The sequence below is a fragment of the Zalophus californianus genome, chromosome 5 (assembly GCF_009762305.2).
Source record: "Zalophus californianus isolate mZalCal1 chromosome 5, mZalCal1.pri.v2, whole genome shotgun sequence".
Taxonomy (NCBI): domain Eukaryota; kingdom Metazoa; phylum Chordata; class Mammalia; order Carnivora; family Otariidae; genus Zalophus; species Zalophus californianus.
Window position 1 is genome coordinate 11,211,321 of NC_045599.1, and position 27,439 is coordinate 11,238,759.

The 27,439-nt window shown below is 41.1% G+C and overlaps 1 protein-coding gene across 1 annotated transcript; it reads right to left on the bottom strand.

The window, feature by feature from the left end:
• Positions 1-9,771: 9,771 nt before the first annotated feature.
• Positions 9,772-21,975, bottom strand: TMED7 (transmembrane p24 trafficking protein 7). Its single transcript, XM_027604944.2, has 3 exons — positions 21,489-21,975; positions 16,743-16,988; positions 9,772-12,815 (listed from the first exon to the last, which is right to left on the bottom strand). The coding sequence occupies exons 1-3, from the start codon at positions 21,678-21,680 to the stop codon at positions 12,579-12,581; spliced, it is 675 nt and encodes a 224-aa protein (XP_027460745.1). The 5' UTR covers positions 21,681-21,975; the 3' UTR covers positions 9,772-12,578.
• Positions 21,976-27,439: the final 5,464 nt, after the last annotated feature.

The window sequence follows — 27,439 nt, forward strand, 5'->3', positions numbered from 1 at the left end:
TGACTTGCACATGATTAGTGAACTTGACCTGACTGACATACATAGATTATGGCACCCAAAACAATTTCAGGACACATATTTTTCAAGTACACAGGGAACATTAACAAAATCAGACAGTAACAAAATTAGACCGTATTTTTGGCCACAGAGCACATCTCAATTAAAGAAAAATCTAAACAAATCAAAAGATTGAAATACAGGGCAAGTGCTCTGACCACCTAGGTATTAGTGTGAAAAACAAAAAGATAACTAGAAAAACCCCTATGTTTGGAAATTAAATAACACATTTCAAAATAATCCATGGGTCAAAAAAATCACAACAGAAATCATAAAATATTTTGGTCTGGGTGTTACTAAAAATACCATATATCAAACCTGGTGGGACATAACTAAAAATATAACTACAGGGGAATTTCTAGTCTTAAAACTACACATTAGAAAACAAAGCCAGAGAATCAACTTTCTAAACATCCATATCAAGAAATTAGGGTGGGGGAAGGGAACAAGCAATGAAATCCAAATAGAGAAAAAAATGGAAATAATGAAAATAAGATCAGAAATCAAAGAAGTAGAAAAAGTAACTGAGCAGCAAAAGGTGGTTCTTGGAAAAGACTAATAAAATTAATAAGCCACTGGTAAAACTACTCAGGAAAAAAAGGGACAGAAAGACACATATCATTCTACAAGGAAAAAGGAAGCACTGCTACACATCATAAGAAATTTAAAAGATGAAAGATATTATGAACAACTTCATTCCAATAAACTAGGTAAAATGAGCTGGGAGAGACAGTTGTCATGTGTCTCTCGTGTTCCTCCATGTTTTGCTGGGTATATCAAGAATGTAGTCAGGGTCTTCCTGACTATTCCTTATCTGAGCCATTTCCCAGGCTGGTATTTATAGTGAGCAACCTTGAGACATGAGGTGATGTCTCCCTGCAGGACAAAGAACAGGCTTGCTTACTGCTTGCTTTAAAAGTGGGGGGTTCCTCAAGCTCTGCGTTCCTCAGACGTGACACAAATCCACTGCGTGTAGCACTCACCGAAGCCTCTTCGCGTCACCCCCATGGGACTTGTGAGCAAGAAGAACCACTGCAAATATGCTGACAGTAACGCTCATTGCCATGCCATGGGTAACCAAGTCCTTTGTTTCTGTGTCACGAATCTTGTGTTTTCTGTCAGCATGCATCAAACAGTAACAGGCTAATTTATTAGATGGTAAGTGGGCTAAAATAAAATCCCAGACCTGACAAAATGGATAGGAGGGATTCTAATGATGATGGAGTGAAGATGTCAAATCTCACTGCCCCCACAGTCCGTCCTGTCGAAAAAAAAGTAAACTGGAAAAAATCGTCAAAAGAATCACTTCAGGGATGCCTGGCTGGCTCAGTCGTTAAGCGTCTGCCTTCAGCTCAGGTCATGATCCCAGGGTCCTGGGATCAAGCCCCGCTTTGGGTTCTTTGCCTGCTTCTCCCTCTGCCCCCTCCCCCTGCTTGTGTGTGCTCTCTCTGATAAATGAATAAAATCTTAAAAAAAAAAAAGTCATTTGAGGACTGGAAATTGACCAAAGGCAAACTACAAATTGAGAATCATTTATTTTTTTTAAAACCCTATGAATTGTGGGCAGGAGTAGTGGGGACTGTGTGGCATTCTTGCCAGAAGCTGTTCTGATCTCCCAACTCCCCGCTGACTCCCCAACTTGGTTAGTGCCACATTGCTACCAGGCTGAGGCTGAGACTGAAAGCCAGGAGCGCCACTGCTGGAGAGTGCTAACTTAACTTGCAGTGGATGGCAAAAAGTCCATTCCTAATGGTGCTGGCAATAAAAATGGCAAACTTGGGAGGAAATAAATGGGGAGAGCCCATAGCTCCACCAACCTGAAACTGTGGATGCATCTGAGGTGAGTAGTAGACCAGTGGACTAGCCAGAAATTTAACAGAAGACCCTGGAAATGAGAGCCACTGAGGGTCAGGATAAACTCTTCACATATCTCTGCGGAGATAAATGACTGGGAGGCTACATACACATAGGGGAGACACCAGCCTGCCCCTGTAGATGTCTGCGCTTAAACCCTGGTTCTAGTGCTAACCGTGTGACTGTGGACAAGTCAACTCAACTGTTCTCTGCTTTGGTTTCTTAACTGGTACCATGAGGGAAAAAAAGCACTGTTCAGAGGAGAAAATAAATTATATAGCTTAAATGTAGAACAGAGAACAGCAGGTACATAGTATTACAAAAGAGTTTGCCATTCTTCTCAGAATGTGGTATAACACTTCATCAGAATCCTTGGGGGGGATTTCCAAGATTCACTCCAGAATTACTGAATCGAAGTCTCAGGTCAGGGGAAGGAACCTGAGAAAGATCAGTATTTTACAAGTAGACTGGTTGCTTCTTATATCATCAATGTATGAGAACTACTACTTTCAGGTAAGATATTATAATTTTCTGTTTAGGATCTGTGCCCAGATGCCTTGAGGATAGAAACTATAATATTTATGTCAGGACCCCCATTGCCTAGCACACAAGGTCAGCATCTATTGAACAGTAGAAAGTTTTATTTAAAGCTAATCACACCCAACCCTCCAATTCCCCGCAATGCAGAATAAACAACAAATTGGACTTAGAATCTAAACCTTTTCATTAATATGAAAAAGCTAAAATTACTCTAATATCACATAGAGCAGTGATTGTTTAGAACTACTTGAGTCACGGACTCCTTTGAGAATGTGATGAAAACCACAAACTCTCCAGAAGACTGAAGATGTATGTAAAATCTTGTAAATCGTTTTAAGGGGTTTACCCCAGGCTAAAAACCTGTCCTGTGAAAACTGACTTCTCTGTCTCCTAGAACAAAATGGTAAGTTGTTGTTTATCCCTGAATCCTTATTTCTAGGGAAAATAAGCATAGAACATCCTTGGCACTGAAAAAATAGTTGAAAGAATAAAATGAGTCATTTACTGATAAAAGGGTATGTATCATTTGGGGGTCACCTGGAACTCCTTCGTCCAGTCACCCAAGGGGTTGCAAGTCTTATTCACGAGCAGGCGTAACTTTGGATTTCTGGAGGTGGTGATGAGAAAAGAGGTCATTTGGACCAGTGTTCTCACTGAAGATGAAACATGAGGAAACACAGTAAGCATCTGCTTGAAGGCATAAAAGATAGGATTTACCAGGTCAGATTAAGGAAGAGGATTAGAGTTCAGGAAATAGTGCCAGAACTACTTGGCCCTTGTGGTGGATTACCAGTCTAGAGGAATTAGGAGAGAGGCAGAGTTGTAGTTTCACCAACAATTAGAGTTGGAAAGGCAAAGACTGGAGTCCAGGGGCTGTAACCTGGAGTCGGGGTACAGAGTGCAGTGCAGTGGGTCATCTGGAGGGAGACAGAGAATCTAAAGCCTAGGTTCCAGACTCCTAATGACCTCAGGCACTTGGCAGAGAGAAACAAAAACCTCTTAAGGAAGATAAAGTCACCCCAGATCTCAAATTATTTCTGTATTTTTTCCCCAGGGTTTTCAAGCAAACAATTAAAGACAATGCCAAGACAGCACTAACTACCAGCAACATGAACTAGAGATAGCAGAAACAGAACCACAGCAGGCTGTGGATATTGGAATTATCAGACACAAAGGATAATGCATGGAAATAAAATCCTCACTTAAAAATGCAGCAAGGAACTAGAGACCATAAAATGTAACAGGGCAGGTAAGAAAAAGAACCAAAAACAAAACAAAACAAAACCAGAATTAAAAAATATAAAAAATGAAATTATGAACTCAATGAATGAGGCTAATGGCCAATTAGAAATAGGTGAAAAGTGAATTCATGATTTATAGGCTATAGTAGAAGAAACCATCTAGGATGATGCAGAGAAAATAAATGCAGAACATCTAGAAAAATGAAGATACAGGAAATAAACCAAAGAAGGTCTAACATGTGTTTACTTGGAGCCCCAGAAGTCAAGGAGCGAGAATACTGGGCAGAGGCAATATTTAAAGATTATAGCTGAGAATTTCCCAGAATTGATGTAACAATCCACAAACCCAAGATGCCAAACAAAATCCGAGTGGAAATATACAGTGAAATCCTCCCTTAAGACACAGCATAATAAAGCTGCAGAAAAGTAAATACAAAGAAAAAACCTTGAAAGCAGCCAGAGGAAAAAGATTCCATTAGTTTCAATGGAGCAAGAGACTAATAGTTGATTTCTTCATAGCAACGATGCAGAAGCCAGAAGACAGTGGGAAGGTATCTTCAAGATCTTCACCCAAAGAAAATTCCAGGCCCAGAAAAAAATTCCCTTTAAGAATGAAGGGAAAAAGGGCGCCTGGGTGGCTCAGTCAATTCAGCATCTGCCTTTGGCTCAGGTCATGATCCCACAGTCCCGGGATCAAGTCCCACATCGGGCTCCTTGCTCAGTGGGGAGTCTGCTTCTCCCTCTGCCCCTCACCCTGTTCATGCTCTCTCTCTCTCTCACTCTCTTTCTCTCTCAAATAGATAAAATCTTTAAAAAAAAAAAAAGGAAGGAAAAATAAAGACATTTTCAAAAAAAAAATTCAGGTGAATCTGCCACTAGCCAAACTGCACTACATTGTTCCAGATGGAAGCTCAAAGACTCAGCAAAGAACAGAGAGCAAAAAGGGCGGTAAAGATATGGACAAACCTAAAGGAATACTGACTGTACAAAACAACAGTCATGACATATTTAAAGAAATGCAAAGGGTGCCTGGGTGGCTCAGTTGGTTGGGCGACTGCCTTCGGCTCGGGTCATGGTCCTGGAGTTCCGGGATTGAGTCCCGCATTGGGCTCCCTGCTCAGTGGGGAGTCTGCTTCTCCCTCTGACCCTCCCCCCTCTTATGTGCTCTCTCTCTCATTCTCTCTCTCAAATAAGATAAATAAAATCGTTAAAAAAAAAAGAGATACAAAATACATGACAACATATAAATCGAGAGGGAGGTAAATGGAGTCATAAGGCAACCGTCAACAAATGTCAACGAATTTCAATCACGCAGAGAACATATTCTCTAATAACAATGCAATCACTCAGATAGCTATGGCTGAAAATTAAGAACTCTAGTTCCAAATAATATCTGTGGGTCAAATACAAGTAATAATGAAATCAGAAAACTCTGAAGTTAATAAGCAACTAAAACAGATGACCAGACATGCAGAATGGAGTCCGTGATAGGCAGAATTCCAAGAGAGCCTCTGCATTCCCTCCCCATCCCCATATCCATACCCTTGTGAGGGCAGAACCTACGAACTTGCTTACCAACAGATAGGGCAAAGATGAAAAGATTTTGGAGATGCAATCAATGTTCCTATTCCGTTGGCTCTGAGTTAGTCAAAAGGGAGCTTATTCTGGGTGGTTGTGACCTCATCAGGTGAATCCTGGCTGGGCTTTCCTGAAAGGGACTCACAGCAGAGAGTCTCTCCTGCTGGCCAGGAAGCAGCATGCAGTCAAGACGTGATCTGCTTATATGGACAGGCAGCCTCTAGTGACGGAGGGCCGCAAGGAACTGAATTTTGTCAGCAACCTGATGAGTGTGAAAGAAGACCCCATGTTCCAGCTGAGAACACAGTCCAGGTGACTACCTGATGCAGCCCTGTGAACCCCTGAACAGAGAACCCAGCTAAACTGTACGCAGACTATTCACCCAGAGAAACTGGGAGATAAGAGACGTACGCTGTTGTAGACGGGTAAACTTGCGGTCACTTGTCACAGAGCACAGAAAATGAACATGCAGCTAAAGTCGCATTTTGAAAGAATTCTACAGTTTTAAATATATATTAGACTAAGAAGTTGAAGATCCAAGCAAAATATCCATGACAGTAATACAGAAAAGTGACAGATTATTTTGTTTAGTTGAAATTTGGGCTAATTCCAAACTTTGCACAAAAATGCAAAGGATAGATAACAGCCAAAAATCTCGAAGAAAAAGGTATAAAGACCTGTTTTACCAGACATCAAGAATTTTAAAATCTTTAGTAATTAAGGCAATATGTTACTGATATATGGACAGACTGACAAATAGAATAGAATGAAGAGCCCAGAAATAGACTCCGGTAAATATGGGCATTTATCAATGACAGAATTGGTATGGCAAATCAAAACAGAGAAAGATGAGTTTTCAAGGAATTAGGAAAAAAACAAGAACGAGGTTATTTATCTTATCCTATACACAAAACTTGATTCAAGTAGAAGACAAAATTTACATATTTTAGAACATAGCACAAAAGAAGATATTCATGACTCCAGGACAGAGAAATATTTCTTCAACAAGACACAAAACCACCAACAATACAGAACAAAAACTGATACACTGCATTAGCATCAGAAAGATAAAGAGACTGAGAAAATATTTGAAACAGTTATAACCAAAGGATTAGCCTCCGGAATTTATAAGGGGATCCTGTGAACCAAAAAATGTTGGAACAATCCCAATTTTTTTTTTTGAACAATCCCATTTTTAAAAATGGGCAAATGATTTGAACAGGCCCTTTACAAAAGAAGAAATCGAAATGGTAAGCAAACAAATGAACCTCATGGAAATGCAAATTAAACACTAAGTAGAATACCAGTTTCTTTAAGAACATATATATGTAATCTAAAAAGGTAACTGAAATACCTTTTTTTAAAATTATTAACATATAATGTATTATTTGTTTCACGGGTACAGATTAAATGGATTGTGGGAGTATGGGTGGATTGTACTCTTTGCCCTATTATTTCTCAAATTCTTCAATGTTGCCTTTACAATGTCACACACCCAGGAGATTTTTTGAAAGTCTCCAAGTCTGACAATATCAAATGTGGAGCCTTCCCCCTGCTGCTGGTCAAAGCACTGATTGCTATAATTGCTTTCGAAAAGTGAGATATGACCTCGTAGAGATGAAGATACACATACTCCATATGCAAACACTTCTACTCCTGAAGGTATTAGTCTCAAGAGATCCTACACATATGCAATGGGACAGATATGTAAGAATGTTCTTTGTGGCTTTGCAAAAATCCAAGTGCCAGCAACAGCAGAAGAGACACACAACTGCAGTGTACTCATAGGATGGACTGCTACCCAGTAATGGAAACCAACCACAGCCATAGGCATCAACATGGATGACTCAGCAAAACAAAGTCGCAAGAGAATACATGTATTATCCTAATGACTAAATAGGATTTAATACTTTGTTAAACTTTAATAAAGGGCACCCGGGTGGCTTAGTTGGTTAGGCGTCTGCCTTCAGCTCAGGTCATGATCCCAGGGTCCTGGGGTGGAGCCCAATGTCGGGCTCCCTGCTCAGCGGGGAGTCTGCTTCTCCGTCTCCCTCTGCCTCTCCCCCCTGCTCATGCTCTCTCACTCTCAAATAATTAAAATCTTAAAAAAAAACTATCATCAGTGCTATTCAAAGTGTGGTCCACAAGGCCGCACCCAACTGTTACTGGTTGAAGAGATGAGCACAAAAAGAGAACGTAAGCATGCCTAGAAAGTAAGCAGTTACAAAGGCTGATAATTTGATCGTGCCAAAATATTGAAGCACGTGATTTTGTATTTACACAAGTATCAGTTTGTGATGGTTTGGAAATTTTCTTAAAGAGTGGCTTGAGAAGAACTACTACACCTAACTGATGAGAATATAAAGAAAAATAAAATTATTTTCATTACCATCAGAACACTGGTTATGTCTAGTGGGGAAGGTCAAAGACGTGATCAGTTATGGATACACAGAAGCCTACTACAGTGCAGGGAATGCCGCATTTAACCTGAGCATTGGTTATATGAATGTATGCTTTACATTATTTCTCTTTAAGTTATACATATTTAATAACTTCTGTATTATGTCAGAATTCACAATTTTAAGTTGAAAATCTTATTCAGGCAATATAATACCAATTCTTTAAAACATATACATGTATCTATAAAAGTAACCGAAATACATCCAAGTGGATGGTGGGATTGAGTGTATTTTACTCATTGAATCATGCATTCTCAAATTCTTGTGTTGCCTTTTCTTTTTAAAGGAGTAGTAATCACTAGTAGTTACCAGCGCTAGAAGAGATTGTGCCAGACCAGTGTTAACTTCTAGTCTATCTTGATTCCAGCAAGTAATATGATCACTTCTAATATCTTATGGATAAAATGGGGCAATGTGGACTGAAAAACAGTGCCTTTGGTGATAACATCCTTGTATTTCCTCCCAGATCTGGAAACAACCATGACAGAGAATTTAGATCAAACATCACTTTTATTATTAACAAAGTTAAAGAACATGTTTTTCAATACGTAGCAACGGAGACTGGCTAATAGTCCATATCCCTGAATTAGAGATTAATCCACTTAATCACTGGCCTAGTTAGACAACCATGGGCTTCCCCTGTGGGGAGACAGAGTTAAACTCCTTGGGGAGTAAGTCTTTAGATCCTGTAGTCTCTTTACTTCTAGCATCCTAGAATGTCTTTAGACTCTCCAAGTCGATTTTGCTTCACTACTTATGTAACATTAGTGGCTCATAGAGCTATCCTGTCTCCCTCAACTAAGTTAGGTTCCTGGGGGTCAGACTATCTTATTCATTTTTGAAACGTCTAGCAGACTATTAAGTACATGATAGATAAACGCTTTCACTTGTGTTACATATTATTTAAGAGCCATACGAATAGAGGCTACAGTAAGAACTTCAGAAACTAAAGATCAAGAGACTAGAACTGGACCAATGAGAAAAATAGAGCTATTTATGAAGGGCTTATATATGATAGGCACTAGGTGTTTCATAAATACCTCTCATTATAGTAGATATTACCTTAGCAGTAGATGAAGAAACAGAAATACAGAGAATTCATAAAATCCTTTGTGTGAGGTCACACAACCATAATTTGAACTTGGCTGTGACTCCAATGCCAAAAAACCCTGAAGTGCCATTGAGCTGTACCAAAATCAAGATAGCTAAGCCTTCCGAGATCTACCCTTAACCAGTGTGTGTAAGGCGGTGCTGCACAGTGGCTGGAGAGGGCTCTGGAGCTGGACTGCCACGGGTCACACCGCTGCTGCTCACGACTGAGATATAGGAAGGTTCCTTAACCTGTCTATGCCTCCATCTCCTCATCTGTGAAATGGGAAGAATATCCTTAGTTCATGGGATTATCGCAAAGATGAAACGTGTCGACACAAGTAAAATACTTAGCGTAGCACCTGGCACGGGGTAAGCATTCAATAAATATTGATCTATGTTTGCTGTTCCTTCTCTGCTACTTTTGTCGAATTTTGCCCAGGAACCAGGATGTCCCCTATGACTGCATTATGAAGGGAAAGAAAAAAACCCAAGGAAACTTGGTATTGAAAAACCTAAGATTAATTTACTTAAAAAAAAAAAAAAACCCACAAAAACGATGAGCTTTTTAGAGAACTGAGGGTTTAACTCCTTTTCACCTGAACTTTCAGTAAGAAATGCACAAAGTTAAAAAGGAGGTAGTTTAGAGGTGGTCTTCGTCTTCTTTATCTTTCTTGGCCAGCCCCTGAGATGTTTAAATGAAATACCAAATAAAAATCACTCTCTCAGGGGACCTGGGTGGCTCAGTTGGTTGAGCATCTGTCTCTTGATTTCGGCTCAGGTCACGATCTCAGGGTTGTGAGATTGAGCCCTTTGGGCTCCACGCTGGGTGTGGAGCCTACTTAAAAAAAAAAAAAAAAAAAAAAATCACTCTCGCTACAAACTGTACCCCAAGCTGCAAGTTTGTAAGGAGCTTTAAAAAGACAAATCCTGACAGAAACAAATGAAGTCAGTTTGTTGAAAGATTGTTTTTTTATTCTACAAGAATTGATTGGTGCAATCCTGGAGAACCAACATGTGTTCAGAGAAATTTTTCTTTCCAAAAGTAAATGAAACCCCCCTTGGAATTATTTATATATTAACTTGTTTAATTTTTTAAAACAATAGTCATAGGGTCTGCTTTGTCCTATTTAACTATAAATGTTACACATTTACAAACTGAAGCAAAAGTAGATGTACAGAGATTTAAATGAAACCTTTCAAAGAATAAAATTGCTTTTCAGTTCACTCTATTTTCAAAGTTGATTATCACATCAGTCAGGATGAAAGCTGTGAACCACAAACCATTTGTTTTATAGAAAAAAGACTGTTTAGATTATTAGCAAAGTAATATCTTAAAATGGATCTTCACACAGTTGAAATTTTAGTAATAAACTTGTGTATCAAGTCCCTTTCCATTATTTATTTTACTTTAAAAATATATACAGCTAGTGATGTTAAATATATATTCTGAGCCATCTGTCTAAACATAAATATTTGGGAAATTCAAACTGTTCCAACAAGTCATGAAAGGATTAAAGAAAAAAGATGAGCTACAAATTATATAGTAGGAGGAAGAAAGAAAAAAGGCCTTAACATTTAGGTCTGGATAGAGATGTATTTTCTAATTTACATATACATACCCGGTTGAGTATAGACTGCCATCAAACTTGAACCAGTTACATACAGACTAGATTAAGCCTGTACTATTTTCTACAGCGGGTAACAGTGGTGATTTCAGAAATTTTAACCTACCTCAATAGTTTCATCAAAAGTTATTTGTAGTAATAGTCTAGTATCATCAAGTTTTGATAGGCACAGATCAGATGACATTACCTATGCTCACTCCGTGCACTGATGATACCTGACTCTGCCTCATTATGGTGTTAAGTGTCCGAAGTCAACAGAGCAGACAGGTAGCCAGAGAGAAGGACACGGGATGCATGCCCGTGCTTATCAATCACAATAACGCTAGTGCTGAAAATGTGCAAAACTTTATCTAGAGGGACACTTAGAAAGCTGCAGGACAACTCCACTGCAAGAACCCAAATAGGTAAATCTGCAAAATCTGAGAGTTCCAGTTCCTGATACACAGTTTAAGGAGTTGCTATTTGGTCTTGGAAATTTTTAGAATTCAAGGGTTGAAAATGGTTCGTCCCTTGCTACACTGTGGCAACTGAAATTAGCAAGCATGACAACTATGAATTTGTTCTGCTCTTACAGGAAGAAGTGTATATGCTTTTTGAAGACAGTTAAAGACAGCTTAGCATTAAGAGTTAACTTCTAGTCCACAGTGATAAGTGACTTGAACTGCTATTCTATTCTAGCTATGTGCTACTTACCAGAATCTCTACAATAGGGCAGTCTTGCTCAGCACTCATCACTCTTGGGTGGGGGAGGGAGGCAGGGCAAAAAGCAGTTGCAATTTTTTTTTTTTTTTTAACAGCAGAAAAGCTTTAAATACCTATAGAGTTTCTCACTTGTCTTGTATTCTCTTCTGGAATACCTGAACAAATCTGACAAATCGATCAGCTCAGTCTACACAAGTTATAAAATACAAACACAGTCTAAACCCTATAGTGTACAGAATATGCACTGTTTAATAATCATTAAATGCAGTACAATCGATGAAGATCATCAAATAAGAAACACACGGCATTCTAAAGTTTCAAATCATCTTAGGGTGGCTAACCAGAGATTGTACAAATTACATGTACAAGACAAAAACCAAAAACCAAACCAAAACAAAAAAGAAAGAAAGAAAAAAACCAAAGAAACTAACTTCTCAGTGCATCACACCCATCAGGATAAAATATATGGCACTTTTACAATACGAATATTACAACTGTTAATTTAAGCGGGGAATGACTCAGACACTGAAGCCACATTAGGGCACGAACCGGCCAATCAAAATGTTAAAATAAAACAGACCACCTTTTTTCTTTGTAAAAGCACTGAAAATGTAATAATGTGCAGATAACTCGCTGAGACTTTTCTCATTTCATTTGCCTCCCACTATAGAATCTTAAGTTGTTCTGTAATTACTCTACCTGTTTTAACAGTCTGATTTTTAAGGCTTGTATAAACTGTTATGCTATCGAAACATACTATTTTCTCTGTGGTTAAGAATGTCTTCAGGAAAAAAAGAATGTATCTGCTTATAAATCATAGAATAAACACACAAAAAACCAAAAATCTGACATTTTCCAAGCTAGCATGAAATAAAGTTTACCATGATGCATCAATTTAAAATTATATCAGTATTAACTAACGTTTCTTAACTGACGTTTCCACGGTGGCTCCCCCCACCCCCAAATTAAACAGTGCAGAATAGGGCCTGGGCTACAGTTAATCACTTTTGGTTTTCTGAAAAACAAAACTGTACTATAAACAATTAAAAGGCAATTTTCTTCCTCCACAACACACAGATATTAAATTGAAGGTTTTTAAAATATCCACTACCTATAAGAAAAGTACTTTTAAATGGCTAAAAGAAATCAAAATACCAGTTTAGTGTGCAAAGAGTAGATAGAAACAACTGAGATCATTGGTGCTGACTATTGAACATGGGGAGCCCAAAGTAAGTTCCGAAGTTTTTCTACCTTTACAAATAAAAAAAGGTGTCCTTTCCACAGCTTGGGGATATGCACTGTACATCCCCCCCAACAAGTGTATGAGTAAGGTTTAAAAATGTTGCCAATATCAAGTTCTTCGGTACCTAAAATTAATTAGAGGACAGCAATATTATGGTGGCAATGGTGCGTCAATTCTCAAAACGTAGTTAGGATCCAACTCGAGTTGTGGTGGTTCTTTTATCTGAGAAAAAGCTTTTCAGGAGAAATACCTGCCCTATGCTGACCACCAGGAGAATGAGGGCTTCCCCTACGGACCAGTAGGCCACTCTGGTATTTAGGTCTTCCGCTCGGCTTCGGCCTTGAGCTTCTCTCAAACGGAAATGAGTCTGATAGTCGATGACCGACTTTAGAGCTTCATGAATGGAGACACAGGCAGATTCCATCTAAAGAGAAAGATTTCCAGTTAGTATGGGTAATTCATCTTTCCATTTGATCTCCATTCCTCATATGATCAGCCTGCTACTGAAGCGGAACTCGCGTGCTCACGCATGTAGGCCCGCGGTGCTAGCAACGCCGTCCTCGCGGCCATCCCCACTAGGACGACTGGTAAGGCCAGAGACTCGGCGAGGCGGCGGCTTGCCCCACCTTGGAAAGTCACAGCTATGGCACCTGTAAGGTACCAGATGGAACGCCGAGCCAACAGTAGCAGAAACACTTAGCGGTCACAGTTGGCGGTTACAGAATTTCAAGTTCAGATTCTTGCATGAAGAAGAATTAGGAAGACAAGAATGGCAGGCCGGTAAATTTGATGAATAAGAAGAATACAAATCAAAGCCCAGATATATGCAAAAAAACCCAAGTAGGACACAAAAATAGATTTATTCAAAGTTATTAACTATTTTAAAAGCAGAGGAGTCTGAGAGTGATAGGTCAGAGCATCAATGTCTTTGTTTTTTAATTTACCAATTTGCTAAACACGTCTATGTCTCTTCCCTCCAGCCAGTCAACTGAGCCAATACAACTGTTCTCAGGGGGAAGAAGTTTCAGTTTCACGGTGTCATCAGTCTGTGTCTTCATCTGACAGCACCTTACCTTTCTACACATTCATCACATGATCTGCTTTGAGAAGGGTTTTTAATACAGCACAGTGTAGTGGTTTTCTACTGCTGAAAACTTAATCCTAGTGATGAAATACTCTATTATTAAATTATACTTATTCTACATCACAAACCATATATTAAGAATTTTTAAAATGATCTGAGGGTTTTTTTCCCCTCATCACTAAGGAAGGAGCATATACTGTGCACAGCCATACAAAAGAAAAATATTTTTATGACACAGGACAGTGACGAGGACCACTGAGTGTGGGAAGCAGGGGGAGGAAGGTGGTGAACGTTACTGTTTTCCTGTATTCTGGAAAATTCTCCAGTGACGTTTATCTTAGCAACCTTACAACGTTCCTTTCTGCTCCTCTCTCTCCTTTTGGACCCCACCATCGTTAAGCTAAGTCAGTCACTATAATACCTGTATGTCACAAAGTTATTTGGACTCACGTCTCCTCAAGTGTTTATAACTTTTACAGCTTCTTCCCTCCTTTTACTAATAAATCCAAAGAATCTCTCAAAAGATTCTGGGAATATTTTTTTCCTGCCTTAATTTTAGTGAAGGAATATAGACACTAGAAAAGAATTCAAACGTTTAATAAAGTTCTGTCAAAGTATGAAAGAAATCATTTATAAAAAGTCATTAAAACGCTTCTAAAAAGTGCGAGAAATTATGTGGCCCACAAATTCCATGTACCTCTTGGGATACTCGAACGTTTCTGCTGTTCTTGTTTTATTTAGGCCCTTCGGAATCAAATATTAGCAGAGCTGTGCTGAAATGACTGACTTCTAATTTGTGGGAGGGGGCTACAGAGGTGCTTCCAGCCGATCTCTACTTTCCATGCATTCTCAGAGTGGTGAGTGGTACTAACCCTGGAAGTATGCATAAAAGCAAGGATCTGACACAAATTCAGAATGTTTTGGGATTCCCTGAAGCCCAGCCTGGAGTGAGGGTTAAGAAGTGAGTGCTGGATGAAAGAAAATCACAGAAATTAAGGGAATAATTGCATGGATTCATATAATTTTTGAGACAGAAAACATAGGGAAAAAAGGCAAACGCTAAGCGGAACTGTTCGTATTCAAGTTCATATTCCAAAGAGCACAGTACAACAAAGCCTCACGTTAGGAACAAGCACATGGCTAATCTTGTCTCACCAACACATATTCCTCACCTGTTTTCCTCCCCGCTCCAACTAATTGAAGGCAAATCCCTTGTGTGTTACCATCTCAGTGATACTCTTACACTTTACACTCATTTCTGAAAGGCAACGCTGAAAAGTGTAACCCTGGGAGGATTATCACACATCAAAGCATCAAAAATAGTTTTTAAAATTTTTCAATAGAAATTTAACGTTCAAAGTTCCCCAAATATCTTAAAAAAGTTGTTTCCAAATCGGAACCCAAAGAGCTCCGACACAATCATTTGGCTGATGTGTCTTTTAAGTCTTCTTAATCTTTAGGTTCTCTTTCGGCTTCTTTCCCTTCCTGTCTGTTGAAGAAATGGGTCCTCCGTCCCGCAGCATTTCCAACTTCCTGGGTTTTGCTGACCGTATCCCCATGGCCTTCCTCCATCCTGTTTTTCTTATGAACTGGTAGTTGGAGCAAGAGACTTGGAAGGGACTCAGATGCAATGTTCTGGGTGGGAACACCTCCCGGGCAATGTTGTGTACTTCATTAATGCGAAGACACACAGAAGACACACAATGCCTAGTCATCTCTCCATCTGGAAATGGTCATTAGGTTTAGGTGGTATCAGTGTGATCCAGTCACTATAAACCTCCCCTCAGCCTTTCACGGAGTGGTTTTAGCAGTGACCGGTAATCACGGTCTACTCCAGATCTATCGTCTTATTAATAGGTGAAAAATGGTGATTTACAACAACTCTATAATTTTTCTGCATTTACCAGCTGGTAATTTTTTTCTATTTCAAGGTGTGAACAGCTGCTTTTTAAGTATCACTACTGTATGAGGGACTTACTAGCTTTTGAAAGGAGAAAAATAAGACTAAGATTAAAAACTGTGAGATGAATAAAGGAGATTAATGGATACTGCTTTATTACCATGCATTCCTTGTATTTACCTATTAAGGTTTTTAGGGCAAGCTACCTTCTTATTCAAATTAAAATTCATGAAGGTTAAGTCATAAACAAAGGCCCCAAAGAAAAATCTTTTTACAAAGTGAAGTGCCACTCATACAGGACGCCAAAATACGAGGGAACATTTCTAAAAGTATTAGCATGAATACATCCTGTTAATGCTCACAGGAGGTTTAGGAATTAAGGGTCTTATACATTATTCAAAACTGCCTCTATCACCACGTGATTTTGGCCAACAGACTAACTAGAACCTGGGAAGAATGAAATACCAGTTTAAGGTCCGAACAAGTAGGTGGTAAATAATTCCTCTGGATATGTAACTGAGAGTCTTTTAGATAAAATCTAAGCTCCGACTATATTTAAACTGGAAATTAAAGAGCCCTTCTTATCACCTGAGCAGCATCTGTCCATCGACTTTAAATTTCTTTCCTTATCCTTCTCTCTTTAAGGTCTTCTCCAAAATAAAATCCAATCTATCTTTACTTTTCCTCTATTTTTTTTTAAAGATTGATTTATTTATTTTAGAGATGGCAGGGCAGAAGGAGAGATTATTCAAGCAGACTCCCCGCCAAGCACGGAGCCGGGAGCCCAGCTCGGGGCTCAATCCCGGGACCCTGAGATCAGGACCTGAGCCAAAATCAAGAGTCAACTGCTTAACCAACTGAGCCACCCAGGCACCCTTTAACTATTTTTTGTTAGATGACTTACCACTAATCCTTAATATTTTATTTTAAGTTACAGCAAACATTCTAACAGCAGTGTGAATGGACACTAAATCCTGGTCTAACACTACCCTGTGGCATATTTACGTATCAGTTAAGGCACCATTTTGTTTCCAGTTACAGCAACCTGCCAGGTTATGAAGTCGTATCCCTCCATGACTTCAGAATGCGGGAGCATGTCCAGTCTTCCTAAATGTCCTTTCCCATTGAAGCGACCCTCCTATTTCAAGGCTTATTTTCTTTACACTTAAAAGTTCATAAAATCCTTCAACAGTGGTTTTCACCAAAAAAGTCCAAAGTTCTCTGCGAAATGCTTAATCTAAAAGAATTAAGACAGATCTTAAAGACTGGGTAAAAGTCTCAAAATTCTGCATTCGTAGGTTAAGGCATATTAATTTACGCTCCCCCCCTCTTTAAACACACTACTATATTGCTGACATTTTATTTACCTGGGTAAGAGCACTGACTCGGTTCTCACTAGGAAACAAAGGTGGGTCCTCTCCAACTTGAAAATCAAAATAGACGGTTTTGTGTGTGAAAGTAGAAAATTCATTGCTGAAACAAAATTTGTATGTCCCATTTTTGGAGGCTGTGAAGGTAAAGCTATCATACTGTTTCTTCATCTCTTTGTATAACACATTACCATCGGGATCTTCTAACCGACAGTCTACATCATAGTGACCGCCAGTAATCACCTATGGAGAGAGAGAGAGAGGAAAAAGGTAAGACATCACGGCAACTAACAAGTTTGAGAAAGCAATCAGATTTCCTGTTAAAATGACAATAGGCTATCGGCAAAGGACTTTCCCTATCACAGGCAATTTTACACTTTTTCTTTCTAGCAATGGATGGAATTTGGGAGGCAGATGTCAGTTCAAGCTTTAGAGAAACGGAACAAATTTCCTTGTGACAGCTTACATCACTTGATTCTCCCAAGGACCCTACAAGAGAGGGTTTTCACCCTCCCATCTGACAAGCTGAGAAACAGAGTTAAGATAAGCAACCTACCCAAGATAGCTCATCTAGCAAAAGGCGAGGCAGAACCTGAAGTCCAAAGTCAGACTCTTGACCCTTAAGCTCACTGCCATGTGATATTTTCCCTCCCCAAATTTTCTTCCCTGGTTTCCTCTCTGTACCATCCAAGCACACACGGACAGTGCGGTGAAGTAGGAACATAGATTGGTCCTTGGCATGCCACCCAAGCATGTTTCTATTATAGAACTTCAACTCATTTCACTGCCAAATAACAAAAGGTTTGTTTCGTAAGTGCTTCTATAGGTCAGTTATATGGAATTTGATACACATTTTGTTTTGAACTACATTATGAACTGAATAGGCTTGTGGGCTATTCAAAGAGTTTATCATTACTTTATAAACTTGTTCCCCAGGGAAACATTAAGGACTAAACTATATTGTTTGTATACTTGTGATTAAAACAAAAACAAAACAGAACAAAAGCAAACAAATCTTCCACTTATCTGGAAAGCTTGTACTTTAGGGCAAGCACATGTGAAAGGAAAGCCAGGGGTAAAGGAAATGTTCTGAAGAGGATTCTGGAGCTGTTTTGAAGGGCTCATGTTTAATCAGTTACAGTTCATAGGCCACTGGGGTTGCACAGAAGCAGGGGAGGGAGATTTTTCCTGAGGTACAGGACAGGCATAGTCAGAAAAGGACTAGGGAGGAGAAAGGCCTCCTTATGGGAGCAAGAATTAAGCGGGAAGAGAGAGGGAGGAACATAGGAAAGAAGGGGCGCTGGCTGCAAAGTTGGGAATGATGTGAGAGACGTGGGTTTGAGGGCTGAGATGGGGAGAGCGCACAAGCCTGTACTTTCAGGTTTGAACCCTCTTGGTTAGCGTAATACTGACATTCTAGGTCTGTAGGACAGAGATTATATCCCTATGTTAATATTTGCATATTTTTGCAGTTCTCTAAGTCCATAATTATACTTCATTTAATTATCACAGTGTTGTAGTTAGTTCAGTTATCCATCCTGTCTCCTAAGTGACAAGAGGTCACATTAGCAGCCAGTCCTTCTTTGAAGTGCAAAGTTTAATGTTTTGACATAAAAAAGGTCATAACAATTGGGCATTTACCACTTCTCCAAATGTCAACCACCTTTCCTCCAGGTGAAAACCATGACTTCATTTTGTTCACGTGTGGCCGCTGTACTTTGAGTCGTCAAATGTGTACACAAACGGAAGAGGACCAGAATTGATCACCATGCCACTTTTCCTCCATCAAACTTTAAAACAAATAATCTTATTTCAGATAAAAAGTACCCCTTCACAATCTGCCTGGTCACGGAAATTAGAAACTGGGAATCATCCCAAACTAAGTGTCCCTACTTGTCCAGTTCTCACAGAAATCTCCTGACATTACTGCCTCTCTCAAATTCACCCTCTCTCTTCCATTCCTAATCCACAGCCTAGACAGGACTAAAGCCACAACTTCCTAAAAGGTCTTCCCACAACCTGATCTCTCCTCCCTCTAACCCCGGGGTTTGTTCTCCACCTCAGCTCCCTTAGGGCTGGATAATTCTTTGCGGGGGTGGGGCAGCCTCTCTGGTTTCCATCCTCCAGATGCCAGCAACACCCCCCCACATGTCTGGGGGGGCAATCTCCCCACCTCCCCATTTGCTTAAAACCTTTTCTCAATTCCTGTGGCCTCCAGAAAAACCCAAACCTGTTAACAATGCCACACCACTCCTCTGCACCTCCTTCAAGGTAGCCTCGGCACCTCTTCTATACCCTTCCTGACTCTGTGTTCCAAAAATAGCAGAGTGAACAAGTCTTTGTTCTACACCCGCACGAACAGCAGCAGGTTAAACAGGTCCTGTCTGCTAAAGAATCAGGACCCACAATGACAATACTTACCAATTTAGAGCTTATCACAGGAAAAGAATATAAACTACCAGAGTCAAAAGCTGTCTCACAGAAAGAGGTTGGAAGGTTAGGTGTGGTCCTTTGTCCTCCCTCTCTGAGGACTGGAGCCGGACACAGACTCTCGGATTAGGAACCACTCAAGTGTGCAAGGAACACCTTGGAACCAGGGAGCCCAAAATCGAGGACTGGCTGGGTTTTTTTCTATTTTGCTGGTCACATCGACATATTCCTACCATGGAACCAGTCTCAACAGCACGGCCTTTTCGGGGGGCAGTTTCACCAAGACTGTTTCATCATCAATCTATTACCAATAAACAGTTATGACAAAATGGTAGGAACCACCCCTAAAGCCCTTGGACCCACAGTTACAATGCAACACACTGTATTTCAGTGTGGGCTCAAGCTGATTTCCGGAATTGAGTCTCACAAACTACCGGCCTAGGATGTCCTTTCCCCTCTGCCATCTTGTAGAGTAACTCCTGTTTCTCCTAGACACAACTCAAACATCAGCCCCTCTGCCACCTTTCCCTGATGACCCTCCGCCTCTGGCCAGCACTGTACCAAGCGTGCACTTTCACTGTTGCATTTAATACTGTCTGACTGTAATGTGTCCATGGAAGCTCCCGGAGGTCAAGGTCAGTCTTATTGATCTTTGGGAGGTGCTGTATATAATAAAGGAGTTAAGAATTTAACCTGGGACTGCATACTGCTGCATTCTGCTACTGGCTAAGTTTTGTGACCTTGGGTTTACAGCTTTCAAAGCCTCAGCTTCATAAGTAAAAAAGAAATAAGAACTGTATCTATTTCCTATGGAGTTGTCCTGAGAATTAAGTAACATACCTAAAATACTTGGCATACTGTTGCTACATAACAGATGCTAATTTTTTTTAGCCCGGAATAGTAGTGGTAGTATTCTCAGCACCAAGCACAGCGTCTGACGCTGACACCTGAAATACACTCACACTTTTATATTACAATTCCTGCTATCTTGTTTTCTGTCCCCTGGCTCTAATCCATGAAGTTAAACAAAACCGAAGGGTGATCCTTAGCCTCGCTCCCTTCGCTCACAGAAGCCGAACCATCACCAAGTCCTGTTGATTTCACCTACGAACTTCTCTCCAATCCCTTCACTGTTCTCCTTCCCCACAGCTCCCACCCTAGAAGCCTGGATCACTCTAATAGGCTGTCTTCCACAGCCACTCCACTGCACAGCTTACAGCCCTCTGAGGGCTTTCCCATCTCTTAGGAAAAACTAAAATCCTTAACTAGGTCAGCAAGGCACATGGTCTGGCCCTTGACCTCCCTTCCTCCAGCTCCTTATTCCCAACTATCCTGGATCTCTCGATGGTCCTCAAGTACCCAGTCACTCTTGCAAAAGTCACTCTTCCCTCACCCCCCTTACCAAGGTATTTACAACCAATCCTTTAGAGATGAGCTTAAAATCACTTCCTAAAGGAAGCCCTCAACGATCCCAAAGATCAGACCATTTTATCTCCTATTTTCTGCTCTTAAAACACAGTCCTGACGAATGAACAGGTACTGAGACAAGGGAAGGATGAGTAGGGAATCAGGAATGACGGCAGTGACCCAATCTATTTGGACCACTTCTGTAATCACCAGCACCTACCGCTCAACAGCTGCTCACACATGTTAAGTCAGTCTACCAAGAAAAACAGAAATAAAGACTGTTGTAACAAACTTAAGAAACCACATTCTGTGAAATAAAGTTTGTTTTCTATAAAATCCCAAAGACAAAAAGGGGCCTCTCACTGATCACAGCCCTTTGTAGAACGAAGTGTTCTACGCTACACCTTTGGCAGGTGCTCCATCCAATGGAGCTCTGCCCATGACAGGGGACAGAATTCACCAAAAGTCCTAGGAACGTCAATGGAAAAACTGAAAAGCAGTGGAATGAGATATTGGCAGTACTTCGAATCTGATTAAAGTGGAGGTGGGGGTCAGAGAGAGTAGGGGTCCGGACACTGAGCACCACCGCACACGAAGAACTTTTTTTTTTTTTTTTTTAAAGGAGAGTCTTCTAAGGCGGAAAGTTCAATAGGCGTTAAAACGAAAGGCATTAGAGCATGGAAGGAAAAGTCACAGCCACAGGAAGCATTTCTGGGATTCACTCATCTTCCTATCTGGTCTAAAATGGCTCTCGCCCCAGGCTTAGAACAGGAAAGGCAAATGCCCCGCTTCGGCTACCTAGAGGTGATTCCTCAGCCAAAGAATGGGAGGGAGTCCGCAAGCAGGCTGCAGCCCCGGCCCCGGAACCGCAAGCGGGGGCCCCTGGACTTTGAGAGCACCGAATACCTGGAACTCGAGGGTGCACTTGGTGCCCTGCGTGATGTCCTCGTAGAAACACTGCTTGGCATTGTCCGGCAGCTCGAAGGTGATCTCGGAGGCGCCGCCGGGCCCCGGCACCAGCAGCAGCAGCGCGAGCAGCCTGCAGCCCCAACGGCCCGCGGCGGCCGCCCAGCGCTGCGCGGACCCCGGCCCCGGCATCCCGAGGCGACGGCGGCGGCCTCAACGGAGCTGCGGGGAAACGCGGGGTCAGGTCTGCGCGGACTCGCCGCGCGCGGCAGGCCTCAGCCCGGGCGGCCCGCGAAGACGCACGGCAGAGTCGCTCCGAGCCTCGGAGGGACTCGGGAGGAGGGACGAGACGCTTGGTGCCGGCGAGCGGTGCGCAGGGACCGGGTCCAGGCGCCGGGAACGACCTACAGAGCAAAGATAAAGCCGGCAAAGCACGGGCGGAAAGAGGCCTGAGATGGCCGGAAGTGGGGCGAGAGCCTGGTAAAAGGGGGCGGGGCCTGAGGCACCTGCTCCAGCAACCCGGATGTGCTCTCCCCGGCAGAGGCGGAGAGGCGTTGGAGCGTGTACGTGGAAGCTCGCGAGACGTCGGCTTGGTTTCCGTCGGCGCCGGAGGTTAGGGGCGGGGCCATCGTCGTAGTGAACGTGGCGGGGCGGGGCCAGAGAAAAGGGTGGGTCCTGCTGGTGTCTAGGTGGGGCGTGCTGCCTGCAGGTACCACTGCAACCTCCCTGCGTCGGCGTTGGCTTCTGTACAATGAGGATACTACCTAACCCAGAGCATTATTACAAGGCTTCGGTACTTCCAAAAAGTACGGGCGGCCTTACTTTTTCATATTGTAAGCACTAAGTAAGCTTTCATTAAATAAAAGTAAACATCAATTGAGCGCTCCTTATCAGGCACCGTGCTAAGCGTATTACACGTCTTTGGATCCTTCTGAGGATCTGGATTGAGGATCCAGAAAGTTGAGTAACTTGCCTATGATCACACCCTGGTTTATGTTGGAGTGCTTTTAAAAAATAGTACGTAATATTAATAGAAACTAACAGGTGTTGATTTCTTAAATTATACATTTTCTTGTGCATATAAACACAAATTAGGGATCATTCCGTTTTTTAAATAAATGACCATGGTGAGGCTCATGACTTGAAGATGATCAGCAGAGGGTGGTAGAGGGCTTTATGAGAGGTAAATAGAGCGAGGTGGGTAGGCGCCAGGCAGGGAAGTGAGGGAGGTGGGTGCACAGGCAGTGTGGGGGTGAGGGGTGTTGGTAAGGGGGAGATGCAGGACCTCCAGTGTCCTGGGGTGCCCAAAGCCTCCGCAGTGGGGAAGGGAGCCCTGAGGAGATAAGATTTGGAGGAGATTGCACCGTGGTGACAACTGGGCCAGAGACAGAAGCATTATTTGTGTCTATGGGAGGAAGGAAGAATGAATTTCAAAGTAGGAAACATGGGTTCTATTTTCTTTTCTTTTTTTTTTTAAGATTTTATTTATTCATTTGACAGAGAGAGAACAAGCAGGGGGAGCAGCAGAGAGAGAGAGAGAGAGAGAGAGAGAGAGAAGCAGTTTCTCTGCTGAGCAGGGAGCCCGATCTGGGGACTCGATCCCAAGACCCTGGGATCATGACCTGAGCTGAAGGCAGACGCCCAATGGACTAAGCCACCCATGCGCCCTGGGTCCTATTTTCTAACTTGTGACTTTGCGCAAATGCACACCACCTGATAGGCAACATTTTAAAAGTGTAGCAATACCAGATGTTAGCAACATGTGGAGCAACAAGATCCCTCAGGCACCGCTAGTCCATGTGTAATGTGATACAAACCACAAACAGTGTGGCATTATCTAGCAAAGCAGGAGATATATACATATGCCTAGAAATTTCACTTTGCATATATTTTTAAGTGTACACTTTAGAGCAGTGCTTCTCAAAGTGTGCCCCAAAGACTCCTGGGAGCCTCTGAAACCCTCCCAGGGGGGTCTGAGATTATTGGTGTAGAGGCTTTTATCCATCATATATCTCAACTGAAACAACAAATAATGGATTGAAATAAAAAAGCAGGGGCTTCTGGGTGGCTCAGTCTTTGGGTGTCTGCCTTTGGCTCGGGTCCTGATCCCAGGGTCCTGGGCTCCCTGCTCAGTGGGAAGCCTGCTTCTCCCTCTCCCACTCCCCCTGCTTGTGTTCCCTCTCTCGCTGTCTCTCTCTGTCAAATAAATAAAATCTTTAAAAAAAAAAAAGAAAGTAAAAAAGCAGATGAGCACCCAGCTCCTTGTATGAATCAAGATATTAAAGAGATTTACAAAAATATGCAGCAAGATCACTCACCACTAAATTTTTATTTGGAAAATATAGCTATTTTTCATTTAAAAGTGTGTTATTTATATTGACATGTATAGCGGGTTGAATTGTGTCCCTTAAAAACACATGTCTGAGTCCTAACTCCACATCTCAGTGAATGAGACCTTACTTGGAAATAGGGTGGGGTTTTTTTTGTTTTTGTTTTTGTTTTGCAGAAGTAATTAAGGATCTTGAATTGTGATCACCCTGGATCTAGGATGGTCCCTAAATCCGGTAACCTGTGTCGTTATAAAAGAAAGTAGAGGGACATTACAGACACACCAACACAGACACATGGGGAGGATGCCATGTGAAGTCAAAAGCAGAGACTGGAGTGATAGGTCTCAAGCCAAGGGATGCCAAGAATTGCCCACAGCTACCAGCAGCTAGGAGAAAGGCCTGGAACATTCTCACGAAGGAACCAACCCTGGCAACACTTTAATTTCAGACATCTGGTCTCCACGACCCCGAGAGAAGAAATTTCTGTTGTTTTAGTTCACTACATTTGTGGAAATTTGTTATGGCAGTCTCAGGAAACGATTAGAACATGTAATGGGTTTATTATTGTTATTTTAAATGAATTAGATACGAGATGTTTTTAAGCATCTCAGATCTCAATAACTTCAAATTAAAATTTTTTTTAATTAATTTCATGTACTTTAATTTTTAAATTGTTAGATTCTGGGATCAAAATTTGCTTTAGGGAAATGCTCGCACAAGTATACTGGGATACATATATAAGAATATTTAAAGCCAAAGCCTAGTCATAGTCCTAAACTGGAAATACCCCAAATATCCTTAAATTGGGGTACATTCATAAAATGGGACATGACATAACAATAAGAGTGCACAGAGTACAGTTACCTAGGACGGTTTGGGGGAATCTTATAAACATAATGCAAAATAAGCTAGGCAAAAAGGAGATCGTACATACAGGCTGACATAACATAACATAACAGAACCGAACATAAAGGCTGACAGTAGGCATAACTAAAGGATGCTGTTTTCCCTAATATATGGTGAAATTATCCAAAGAAGTAAGGGGATGATTATCTCAAAAGTCAAGATAGTGGGGAAAGATGGGGTAATAAGGAAGAAGGAACACAAGATGGGGAAGCAGGGTCTCTCCTTGCTGGTGATAGACTCTTTTTCTTGAACTCGGGGGCCGTTATATGTATTTTCACTTTATAATTACTCATTAAACTTATATATGTTTGATATACTTTTCTGTATGTGGGTTCGACTTCACAATCAAAGGAGAAAAAATTAATATGCAAAAGTAGGAAGTGGGTGTGAGAGAAGAATTGTGTTTATTTTTGCAAGTCAACCTACCCAACTGGATAAGGGCAGAGAAGAAATGAAACTAGATCCTTGTCCTTGGAGTGTTCATAATCTAGAAAATATACATTTGATTTTGTTCCAGATTTTGAGTTTTTTTCCCTCATTTCTAAGAATTATTATAAGAACCAGTGAAGGTATATGTGAAAAAGCTTTATAAAATACACAAATTGGTATAGTCTTTATGTCAGGTACACACATTTCCTAGAAACTTCAAAATATTACAAGGAAAAAATAAACTATGATTTGTTCAGTTTACAGTGAACACCGCAATGGAAATTTTGACCCAAACTGTCTTTGAGCCTACGTGGTCTTAAATCCCTTCCTAATAGGAAATGTGGTGTCATGCAGGGTTGGGCAAGTTACCTAACCCTTCTGATGCTGTTTCTTCATTCATCAAGTGGAAGTAATAATACCTATTTTGTAGGTGGCTGAAAGGACTGAATGAAATAATATCCAGATAGCACACCTGAAACTGCTTGGAACGCAGTAGAAACTCTGTATAATCTCCCTTCAAAAGACTATTTTTTTAAGTTACCTTTTTTTTTTAAAAAGATTTTATTTACTTATTTGACAGAGAGAGACAGCGAGAGAGGGAACACAAGCAGGGGGAGTGGGAGAGGGAGAAGCAGGCTTCCCGCTGAGCAGGGAGCCTGATGCTGGGCTCTACCCCAGGATGCTGGGATCATGACCTGAGCCGAAGACAGTTGCTTCACGGACTGAGCCACCCAGGCGCCCCCCCACCCCCAAAATTATCTTTCTTATGAGTCCTTATTGATTTGGGGTCTCCTCTTTCTCCTGTATGTTACAGTATGAGATCAGATGAAGTAATCAGATTAAAACTAACGTAAATATAAAATCAAAGCCATTTCACATTATGGGGCTTAGGAGTGGGGGAGGGACACTGCTGTGACCTCTTTGGTGTCAGCATCAGATACAGATCAGGGAAGCTCTAGGCGGAAGCATTTGCCCATGCAGAGCTAAAGATGATGGTTTGGACAGCACTTCACACAAGCTAGTGGGGGCCAGGAATGTCAACATCTTTGCCATTTTAACTACAGCCTGCATTCCTCGTTATTGGAATCTGAGATATTCCTGGAAACATGTTTGGTAACAAATCAGGTGCTAGAGTTAGACTCTGTTCTAGTATTTTTAGAGGTAGTCTATGTGCTGGTATTTTAAATGGGAAAAATAATCATGCACTCCATGTCTGTACAAAAAATCCAGCCAATTTTCCTAAATATCAGTAACATCACTCTTCAATTCCTGTAACAATTTATCAAGTGCGTGATTTAAGCGTTTAAAATACTTACCATTCAGCTATCTGATGCTTACTGAGCTCATCAACAATATGTTTGTATGCAGCGCTCAAGGAGACTATACAGTATCAGATACTAATTATGTTTTCCTTTTACACAAAGAACGGTGCACTGCAATGTCAATAAAGAACGTACTCTGTTGAAGATAGATAATAACACTTAGGAAACTAAAATTTGATAAAGCGAGGCAATTAAAAAAATAGCTGCTTTCTAACTGCCCCAGGCAGGTTTGGGGGTTGGGGGGAAGAAGGACTGTGGTTTTGGTAGAGGTTTGGCAACTGGTGAGGTTTGAGAGAGAATGAGCTAGTGAACAGTGAAGTGAGGCAGTATGTGCATGCTGGAGGTTTATCCAGGTCTAAACTCAAGGAACAGATAGTCTTCTCAACTTGGCAATTAAGGCTCAGTCAATGACTGAGAAGCGTCGCCTGAAACACTAGGATAAAACCCCAGCCAATAAAACATCTCCTCAAAATGGAAAGCGTTCCCTTGTCTTGCTGCTATACAGCTCCCAGCAGTAAAATCATGCATGGAAATGCAGTTTTGAATGTGATACTTCTGCTCATTTCCTTATCACTGTCACTGACACCAATGATCATTTCCCGTGCATGACGTAAAGTATCTTTTAAACATTTGGCATTGCATATTTGGAGTTACTCTTCTTCCTCTTCCTCTTTTTTCTTACCAACAGTGAGCATTAAGGTGAACCAGATTCTCTTTACGTTCTTCAACATTTTCCCTATATAATCATAGCACATATATATTTATGTTTACCTGTGTATTTATAGGACTATCACCTTAGCAATACCTGTGACTTTTGACTTTGAGATGATCTCTTCCCCAAAATGTTGGTAGCCAGCAACTAATTAGCAGGATCAATTTCCCAGAAGACATTTTATTTAATGTCTTAGTCTTTTGGGTTGCTATAATAAAATACAACAAACTGGGTAGCTTATAAACAACAGAA